Here is an 11046-nt window from a genome sequence, read left to right on the forward strand (position 1 = left end):
AAAGCCCGTCTTATAGACCCTTCTCAAGGGGCTACAAAACAGTGTCTATGGGTAAGGAATTATCAACGAGCCATCGGGCGTAAAACGTACTCTCCAAACACAGGTTAGGCTCCGGCTTTTTTTTTAAACGTTTTTTTAGGCGTTTTAGTATCGGGCTTTCTAGTATAATGTACTGAAGTTTTGATGTCTCCTGGTCGGTACAAAATAGAAATCCCAATAAAAAACGTCCAAAAACAGCTACATGGAGACGGAGCATAGGAAACAGGTGTCTTTCTACATCTGCTTTGAGACCAGATAGACAGACAGTTTGGAGTAAAACCGCTAGAGGTCGCTGTTGCACGGGCCAATTCTTCCTGGAAATTGAAGCCACGCCCACAGCCCGGTGGTTTCCCTCCACTGCGAATGTGATTTCCAGGATCGCCATGTTGATGTTTTGATGATCGCAGACGGCAGCCATGGCGAGGCGACCTACATAGCGCGTTCAGCAACAAGTGCGCCGGGGTTTCACGGTAATATCGACCGTTCCAGGGTCGTAATCCTACTAGTAACGTTAGATCGCACGCACGAATTAGGGCTAATGGTGCTTAATGTGACGTTCGATCTGAGTGTTTTTTATTGACCTCTGTTTGCTGGCGAAAGAATCGTTCAGCGTTGTTCAATTATCTGGCTCGATACAGTCCGTGTTCGTATTGTAGCTCCAGTTCCACTTGAGATACTACCTGTTGATCGTGTGATTGTAATATTCCAATGGTTTAATTTGTTGTGTTGTTGTTTACTGTCTTCTCCCAATTATCCTAATGTGTGAACTAGAAAATAATGTAATACCCGCAGACAAGATGGACAGTTATTGTCTAGCCTCTGGGGGTAATTAAAACGTGTAATGCGAATGCATAATGGGATGCAGAAACAAAACACCTCTGGATGTGTAATGCTAGATCTCCTTTATCTGTGGGGTATTACCTATATTCGTTGTATTTTAAATATGGAATTAAGGGATATCAGACATATGGTTGTTTCAAACTGTAGTATTTTGAAAGTTCGCTGACTTGATATCTGTAAATAGCTGAGTGTTGTTAAATAAAATGGATTAGGTTAAACCACGGACAAAGATGAACTATATCGTTACCTTTCTCCCATGTCATACCCCGGTAGCCCAGATATCCATCAAGAAAAACCTGAAATATAAAGAAAGAAAGAAAAAAGAAACATCATTTTGGTTAATATCTTTAATATCTTCAATTTGATTAATTCATACTTTATTCATGTTTCCTAAATCCTAGTCCTACATGCTACTCATGTATTGCTTACAAATATGACATTGGCATTTCTTCTGCACACGCTTTGCAGACCATGGCTGACTTCAGGCCGGACGAGAATCTGACCAATGGAGTGGATGTCCAGTGGGTCAGCAAACCATGGGTCCGAAACCTGCTCCGAGGTACGCTCGTTCAACTTGAAAGAAACACATCTTTTGAGTTGTGTATTCAATTTTGTAAGGGTGACAACTTTTATTCCAAATCATGGTAGATCATTTTTTTCATTGACCAAGCATTACAAATTCATTTAGTGGTCGCTTATTTTATATACCACTGTGGCCTTCCTCAAACGTGTGGGATCTCTATCACAGGGACTTCTCTAACCAAAGCTTTTCATCTGAGTCAAGTGAGTAAAGTAGGGGTAAAGTGTCTTTCTCAAGGGCACATTGGAGCCTGCCAGGGATATAGCCACTACCAGGTTCCACATATCACTTGAAATAGTAGAAATTTGGCAAATACTAGACAGATTACACGCCAGTGTTGGCCGGCTGTTATTTCCAGCAACGTGTGGAGCCTGCTAGAGGCTAGATATTCAAACCCTCAACCTTTAGACTCAAAGTCAACTACCCTAAACCTCAAGCCCACCTTGCCACCTGTCCTCCAGGCACAGCCCTGCTGAGTGTGGCATCTGTGAGTATGAACACACCTGCAACGTTCCTCACCCTTTCCTCACCTTTTCCTCACCTGTACTCCAGGCTGTGCCCTGCTGAGCGTTGCATCTGTGAGTATGAACACACCTGCGACCTTCCAGCAGCTGCCCCAGCTGTGTTTCTTGACCTTCGTGCTGGACATCGTGCTGACTCTGCTGTACACAACAGAGATGATGGGCAAAATGCACTTCAGGGGGGTCATGAAGGTAAAGGGCAAGTTTTCACAGTGGTAAACTGCTTGTTGATGGAAGGTTGAACAAGAAATCAAAGACTTCATATCTCCCTAAAATAGAGTTTTTTTGAATTTTGTAATGCCGTGGCCCTAACCATACACTATTAATAATGATAGTTGACAACTTCAATGATCAGTGTCCTAAATTAAGGTCATTGACCTCTGAGGCATATCACCTGTTTGTGGACTATACCGAACAACTATCAGCAGGATGTAATGCTTAAATAGTATCAGAAAAAGCTGCTAGGAGGCCAAAGGTATTTTCAGTACCTAAATCAACATGTGTCAGACTTAATGCTAAAATTCCTGTGTTCCCCAGGGTGACAATCCATACCTGAGGGACCACTGGTGTCTGTTTGATGCCACCATGGTGCTGTGTCTTTGGGTGTCTGTTGTTCTACAGGTAAGGTCTCTTAAGTGTTGTATTCATTGTTTGTTGTTACATGTTTGTACATCAAATATATATTTCTATGGGCTCTCTTTTCTTTGCAAGATATAGCTGAGTACATCCAAAGATGTAGATTTGCCACACAATGTTGATGGTGAGTACTGATCACTCTTGAAAAAGTGTAAAAAGATGCATGATGCACACAAACATACAATGTAATAGACCACACACAAACAATTGATGTTTCTCTCTCTCTGACACATGCAGCGTCACATGCTAAACAAATGCCCAAACATGTGCACACGCACACACACACACACACACACACACACACACACACACACACACACACACACACACACACACACTGAGAAAGAAATTATAATCTTCTTGTTTCATTTTCAATGTGCAGTGATACAGTAAACAAACCATGTATTCCATCCCCAGGTGTTTGAACTGTCTGGTTATGTAGAGGAGTTCACCGCCCTCAGTATCCTGCGTGTTCCCAGACCCCTCATCCTGATCCAAATCTTCCGCATCTACCTGAAGTTTCAGTTTTGTTTGTAATGAGTAGTTAAACAGTTAACATTCACATTTCCAGGTGTTTGAACTATCAGGTTATGTAGAGGAGTTCACTGCCCTGAGTATCCTGCATGCTCCCAGACTGCACCTCATGATCCGCACCTTCCGCATCTACCTGAAGTTTCAGTTTTGTTTGTAATTTAACAGTTAACATTCACAACTGCAGGTGTTTGAGCTATCAGGTTATGTAGAGGAGTTCACTGCCCTCAGTATCCTGCGTGCTCCCCGACCACTCATCATGATCCGTACCTTCCGTATCTACCTGAAGTTTCAGCTGCCGAGAGCCAGGATAACCACCATTGTCAAGTACGTTTGATTATATGATCATTTTGGGGAAACACTCTCATTGTAAAGACGGTCTGTCTTGAGTTTGTGCATGTTAGTACAAAATTGTTTCATTAAGTTGAAATCTCAACATTAAGCTAAAATGGTTTCCCTTGCCAAGCAAGCTTAATGTAACAGTTGTATATGTTTTTGTGTTATGCACTATATGTTTATCTACATAATGCAACTTTAGTAGACCCTTGTAGCATAAACTGTTCCTACGAGGGGCGTTCAATAAGTAATAACTCTGACCCACTTTCAGTTGTTTGATATAAATGAAATTTTGCATATGTAATGATTCATATCTCTATAGTTTATGTTGCAAAAAAGAGCTCTGAACTAATTGTGGTTTCTGATTTACTGGTGTTTGAACTGAGTTAGGTGTGGAATGGACCAGGTGTGAAATGGAGCCAGTTGAGTGTCGCGCAGTGATCCGGTTTTTGTATTTGAAAGGACGCACACCAAAGGAGACTTTTGATGAAATGAAAGAAACTTATGGTGATGATGCCCCATCATATGACCTTGTAAAACGCTGGCATCCTGAATTCAAACATGGCCGGAAGTCTGTGGAAACAGCTCCCAGACCTGGTCGTTCCTCTTCTGCCATTGATGAGGCATCTGTTGGAGGACCAACCTGGGGTGTCCTACAAAAACGGTGTCCAGAGCTGCATCAAACAATGGGAGAAATGCATAACTCTGGGTGGTTCCTATGAAGAGAAAGACTAATAACTGTGCCAAGTTTCATTAATCTCCTGCTATGGGAAATGAGTCAGAGTTGTTACTTATTGAACGCCCCTCGTATGTTGTGGATTATTGTCAAGTTGTCTTCATTTTTTACACATATAAGTTTTATGCAAGATATTATTTTTCTGACATAGCGGAAAGTACCAACATCATTTTCCAGGATAACAATTTTTATTACAATGAAACACTAGTTCACCTTTATCTGCGGGGTAACCTATATCCGTTGTATCTAAAAACAGGATATTTAGGAAAGTCAATGGATGATGGTTTTAAGTCAAGATGCAATATGAAAGATGAAATTCTACAAATATGGTAATTCAATGGCACCGCCCGTCGACTTCATATGCCCTGTTTTTGATGCAACGGATATAGGTTACCCTGCGGATAAAGGTGAACTAGCGTTAGGTCCTAAGCCATACATTGTCTCTGTTCAAGATCTAATCAGAATTGTTCATGATCTCATTCCTGTAGGAAGTCCAGTGGCCAGATCTGGAGTGTGAGTATCTTCCTGCTGTTCTTCCTGTCCCTGTATGGGATCCTGGGAGTCCAGCTGTTTGGGGAGCTGAAGTATCACTGTGTCACCAACGGGACAGAGCCAGGGTTTGTGGAAATCCTTCATTAATACTCAAATTTAGTGTGAAGTCCAGTCTTGTTGGCTTTGGTCCAACCTCAAAGGTCACTACCCGCCAACAAGAAGGGATCATGAGCGCTAAGAATACTGGACGCCAGGCTACTCAAATTCAGCCTGCCAGCAATTTATGATGATTTTTGTGGAAACAGAATGTTGATGTTGAAAAATCACAATGTATTCTACAAATTTCATCTATACTGATAAATTTGTGTGTCAAATTTCTACAAGGTCTTGCAGAAATCACTAGCAATACAGTGTGAACTGTTAGTAACAGTAAAATCCCACCAGGAGACTCCATTTATAGCACTGAAGGTTATGGAAAGGGAAACTGTCCAGTACAGACATCAATTTGTCCCAAAAAAAATAGATCCAAACCACTGTTCGGAACCAAACATACTGTACAGAAATGTATAACTTAACTTCATGCAGATGAGATTCTTCTTTAGGACAGTAACCCTGGAAACGTTAGTTGCTCCTGTTCAGCAATATGCATATAACATACATGTATGTTATCTTGTTTTTAGCATTGTGACCCTGTACAGCAATGTGTACTGTAATGATTTCCTAGAATTCGTGGTATCTCGTTTCAGCTCTGTGACCCTGGAGTCGTTGGCTGTTCCAGACACCTACTGCTCCCCCCACCCCGGCAGCGGCTACTCCTGTCCCGAGGGGATGGAGTGTGTGGACATCCAGCTCAAACGGTCACAGAGGGGGTACAGCGGATTTGACGAGTTTGGTAAGTGACATACTATCCTTTTGATAACAACATTTAACCCTAGAAACATTTTTAGTGTAAAGGTAAAGATAAAAGGTAATATGAGGCGCCTGAACCAGGTGGCGTTCTCCCACTATACAAGTGTCATGTGTTGTTATTGTGTGCGCATATTAGGGAGGGGGATAACTAGTGTCATGCAGAAAAGGTAAAGATTTACATCATAGAGGCAGTGGGTAATCTACTGTGTGTAAGACATGGTATTGGAAGGTGGAGCACATCCCTCTCCTTTCAACACTACCTCTTCAACCAGAGTTAGGTACCAGATTTTACACCTGGGTGGTGTGAAGAAATCATGTCCTGTGCCTTTTCAAAGGACACAATGTTTAGCCAGGAATGTCAGGAATCATGACCTCCCAATCTCGAGTTTAGCCTCAAAGCCACTCAGACATTGTACACAACTGAGAAGGCTAATACCTGACACCATATGGCCTTCTTCTGTCAATATTGACCATGGTAAAATCCTAATTCATCTCAGCTGCAGGCCCACAGCTTTCACTAAGACTAAACAGTCCTATACAAGAATAGTAGTCTCTGTCACATATGGCGCATCTGTTGCAAACCTGACTCAGGTCTGTTGCAGAGCTCTTTTCTTGGAATGCACTGTTCTTTTGCCGTGCGCATCAGTCTGGTTTCTCCCAGTTTTAGCTGCCTGGACAGTGTGCATCTCCAGCTGGATCTGTTAATTGCAAGGCCCTCCCAGTGCTCTGTGACAATATCACAGCTTACACTAAAAACTTGTGTTCCAGGTTCCAGTGTGTTCATGGTGTACAATGCAGCCTCGTGGGAAGGTTAGGTGTTCATCATGCACAATATAGCCTACCCACTTGGACATTGGAACCACTGAGAGCCAATATCACAGCTTACACTAAAAACTTGTGTTCCAGGCTCCAGTGTGTTCACAGTGTACAATGCAGCCTCCCAGGAGCGCTGGGTGTTCATCATGTACAATAAAGCGTAGCCACTCAGACATTCAACACCACCGACAGCCAAGTTCAGCCAATATCACAGCTAATACACTTTAAACTTGTCTTTCAGGTTCCAGTGTGTTCACCGTGTACAATGCAGCCTCCCAGGAGGGCTGGGTGTTCATCATGTACAAGACCATCGACAGCTTCCCCGAGTGGAGATCTGTCTACTTCTTCTCTATGATCTTCTTTCTTGCTTGGCTTGTGAAGGTAAGACTACATTTTGAACATTCTATAGCTAAATGTTGGAGTCTGGCTGTGTTATTTGGTGTGTCGGCTGGCATATGTAATTCTAATTGGATTTTCTAATGATTTATGTGGAGACTGCCGATCAGGAAGGAAAAAAAAAAACTGCTGCCAAAGGAGCCAACACTCATCTATTACTAACACATGACCTGTTCAGCACCAAGGACAGGTCTAATTTATAACTTGCATGTTTTGACTTGGGGATGCTTTTTCTCAAAACTCATGTAAATTTGAGTGTCAAAGGTTGTTTGGTTAGTTCTAAGGACTGGTGTTATTCAGAACTTACATGCTATCATTCATGTACTAGATGATTGAGCCATATTTGCACAACTCATACAAATATCTCAAATTTTTTGGTTGCACAGTCAAGACTGCAAAAAACTAAATCGGGTTTACATCGGGGTCACTATTGACAGGACTCTTTTAAGAGTCAATGCATAAATTATCCAAGGAACCACCAAAAAGTGGTTGCCAGATGGTCCTTATGTAGAGGTGATCAAAGGTTTGACTGTGTGTGTTTTCCCCAGAATGTTTTCATCGCTGTGATAGTGGAGACGTTTGCAGACATCAGGGTTCAGTTTAAGGAGATGTGGCAGTTCAGGGGGAGTCCTACTACTTCAGCAGGGACTAAGGTACTTGTTCATGGTGTTAGGTATCATTTAAAAGTGTAGTGTGACGTTAGTCAGCAATGATGTCAGCAATCATCTTTTTATCAAGGAGCATACATGCACAGAGGCAAAAAGACTGAGGGACTACAACCACCACCTTGTCCATGGTCCCTTGTCCAAAGTGACCTTGTACTGTATTAGTTTTAAGTACTACAGTTCAGCATTATGGAATAGTCTACCTCTTAGCCAAAGAAGCACGCCACAGTTCAGGTCATTTCAGCACAGTGTATCTCTACAACTATGCCAATTCAACCTCCCCTCACTTTTATTTATTACCTGCATGTACGAGGGGCGTGCAATTAGTAATGGTCCTGACCCATTTCCCATAGCAGGAGATTAATGAAACTTGGCACAGTTATTAGTCTTTCTCTTCATAGGAATCACCCAGAGTTATGCATTTCTCCCATCGTTTGATGCAGCTCTGGACACCGATTTTGTAGGACACCCCAGGTTGGTCCTCCAACTGATGCCTCATCAATGGCACAAGAGGGACGACCAGGTCTGGGAGCTGTTTCCACAGACTTCCGGCCACGTTAGAATTCAGGATGCCAGCGTTTTACAAGGTCATATGATGGGGCATCATCACCATAAGTTTCATTTATTTCATCAAAAGTCTTCTTTGGTGTGCATCCTTTCAAATACAAAAACCGGATCACTGCGCGACACTCAACTGGTTCCATTTCACACCTGGTCCATTTCGCACCTGACTAAGTTCAAACATCAGTAAATCAGAAACCACAATTAGTTCAGAGCTGTCTTTTGCAACATAACCCATAGAGATATGAATTATTACACATACAAAATTTCATTTAGATCAGACAACTGGAAGTGGGTCAGGTCCATTACTTATTGCACGCCCCTCGTATGCAGGTATGGTTTTCACGGGCGTGGGAAAATTTGGAAGCTGGGGATTTAGGGCGCTGTATCTTAAGAACGGATGGTGCGAGCACAACGATTTTTGGTAGGTGGGTTGGGGGTGGTAGCCTGACACTCAGGTTTGATTTTGGGCCTCCTGGCGCTTGAACTTGACATTGCAGGTGGTATTTTTGGTGTTTTGGGGGCACTTTTGGTGCTGTGTGTCCGGAACGATACGCGTCATTGCAACGATTTTTGGTGCATGGGTGGGAAGTTGTTGCCTGTTGCCTAGGATTGACTTTGGGCCTTGTCGCGTTTGAACTTGACGCGGCAGGTCAAATTTTGTGTCCGGGAGGGGTATTTCCGGAGTTATATCTTCTGAACGGTTGGGGCGGGCGCAATGATATTTGGCACATGTGTTGGCGGTGGCTGAATAATTCTCAATTTTGATTTTGGCGCCCTTGGTGCTTGAACTTGACATTCCAGGTTACCTTTTGTGCGGGCACTGCGCGTGCGCTGTATCTCCGGAACGCAAGGTGCCATCGTGTTGCTGTTTGTTTCGTGGGTTGTTGCTGGTGTCCTGGTGGTCAGGTTTGATTTTGGGCCTCCTAGTGCTTGAACTTGATACTGTAGGTTGACCCTGTTTTGGTGTGGTTGGGGCATCCCCCCAATATCTGCTTGGTTTGGTTGGGTTTGGGTTGATTGATAGGTCTTTAAGCTTAGCTGTTAAGAATCGTCATCTGTTTTTGCACTGGCTTCTGCCACCTTCAATGTATCAGGTTACTTTGTATCAACAGTGTCTGACCTGCCAGATGACATACCTAGTCTAGTATCTGTTGCTGTATTTGTTAGGTACAATTTGAGTTTGCTACTTATAAGTCCGACTTTGTGGTGTTTTGAGAGCTGTGTAGTACTGAGTTTAAAGTTCTGGTACAAGTTCCTTTACCCTGTGTGGCAATCAGCAGAAGATACAACTTTCTAAAGTGGAGAAGAAATGTATAGAGCTTGAGTGTTAGAGAAAGGTATGTGTATGATTTTTCCTTCTTGCTGTTTCTTTGGGGTTGCCATTTCCGTATTGTATGCAGGTAATTTGTAGTTTGGGGCTAGTCATATTCGCTTGACTTTTGGGCCTGCTTAATCTATAGTACGGGCAGGGTTAAGTGGTAGAGGCTTTGTTCTGTTTTAAATTTAGTATCGTTTGTTGCATTTTGTCACTGCAAAAATATGATGAAATTGTTTTCCCCCTCTAAGCAACTGTTCATTGATTTTGTGGGATGTTTGCTGGGTGTTCACTCTGACTACAACAGCTTTCTGAACTTTTTAAAGCAGCAGCAGCTTGCCATCTATGAATGGGATTGAAAAGGACATTTTGAATAGTAAATTCTGCTGTTAAATTTGGCTTAGGTACTTCAAGAGATTTAGGTTTTAGTTGGACGGATTGAATAAAATATCATACCACCTTGGGGACTAACTGTTGCTGCTGGATGGGGGCTACCACTATTCATATTGTCTATGGAACTACTGTAAAAATATAATTGGTCAAATTATGCAAATAACCTTCCAGTGCCAAGTCATATGTGACAGAATAACTACATGGGCCATCTGAGACAAAAAAAGGTAGGAAAAGTCGTCTCAACAACTTCAAGGTACTGTGGTTGGTTACCTGCTTAAGAAATCCAAAATAAGTAATGTTCATCCATGCCCAAGCTTACACATTCCCAAAATGGAATTTCAGACTTTGGCATGGTGCAGTCAAACCAACAAGGTAAAAATCTCACTTTTCCAACCACGCAACCACGGACGAAAAGGAAAAAAAATAAACAATAGGTCTACAGACACCCAATACATTTCATGCAGGCCTGAGGTCTACGAACTCTTGTTGTGTGATTGTTTTTTGTGTTTTGATGTGGTTAGAATGTTGTAATGTGTTTGTTATTGTTAAATGTTATGTTCCACAGGCATACCTGAAAAACAGGTCAATGATTTAAGTTGTTATGTTTGGGTTAAAGGAAAGTGAAATCAACAGGAGTTGATTGCTTGATTATGTCACAGTGTTACAAATTCATTTATTATTACTGAATAAGATACAAATGCAAAGAATATTGTAAAAACAGTCCAGTGTACAAAATGACTGTCACCATGGTACTGTGAAGAGATTTCACCTTTTTTCTTGACAACTGAATTCTCTGATGTATTTATGCTTACTTTTGTCATGTTTAGATTGTCCAGGAGGATGGAACAGGCTGGCAGCTGGTTGCTCTGAATACCAGATGTCCAAGAGGTCTGGCACCACAGGTGAAAAACATTACCTCATATTCATTCTCCTTTTTGTCACATCTGTGCACTAAACTTCTGCTTATAATACAAAAGTTTAATGTAGAATTACATGTAGTCCCTTTCTATAGTGTAGTGTTAAACTTTTGCCATTCTTTTTCATTGCCAAAAGAACCCACCACACGTATCACAAAGAGTAGGGGTCATTCCCGATGTAAGTGGATCATACCTTACCGCCTAGTCTTCGGGTTGACATCTTGCAAAGGTGATAGTCACCTGTAATGTCAATCCTTACATAAATGTGGTAAAACTGAATTAACAAATAAGAATTTTTTTTGGATTTTTATGAATCATGTAGTCTTTTTGTTTGTTTGCAGGTGTGTCAGTACATCCTGC

The 11046-nt window shown here is 42.0% G+C and overlaps 1 protein-coding gene across 1 annotated transcript in view; it reads left to right on the forward strand.

The window, feature by feature from the left end:
• The first annotated feature begins 360 nt into the window (after positions 1–360).
• Positions 361–11046, forward strand: part of LOC118407062 (sodium leak channel non-selective protein-like) — a 45603-nt gene continuing 34917 nt past the window's right edge. The window contains exons 1-11 of the mRNA XM_035807480.1: positions 361–509; positions 1348–1438; positions 2012–2172; positions 2518–2601; positions 3335–3474; positions 4708–4836; positions 5458–5603; positions 6678–6817; positions 7381–7485; positions 10597–10671; positions 11028–11044. Of these exons, the coding sequence (XP_035663373.1) occupies positions 1351–1438; positions 2012–2172; positions 2518–2601; positions 3335–3474; positions 4708–4836; positions 5458–5603; positions 6678–6817; positions 7381–7485; positions 10597–10671; positions 11028–11044 (1085 nt within the window). The 5' untranslated portion in view covers positions 361–509; positions 1348–1350. The remainder of the gene's footprint in view (positions 510–1347; positions 1439–2011; positions 2173–2517; positions 2602–3334; positions 3475–4707; positions 4837–5457; positions 5604–6677; positions 6818–7380; positions 7486–10596; positions 10672–11027; positions 11045–11046) is intronic.

The sequence above is a fragment of the Branchiostoma floridae genome, chromosome 19 (genome assembly GCF_000003815.2).
Source record: "Branchiostoma floridae strain S238N-H82 chromosome 19, Bfl_VNyyK, whole genome shotgun sequence".
Classification (NCBI taxonomy): Eukaryota; Metazoa; Chordata; class Leptocardii; order Amphioxiformes; family Branchiostomatidae; genus Branchiostoma; species Branchiostoma floridae.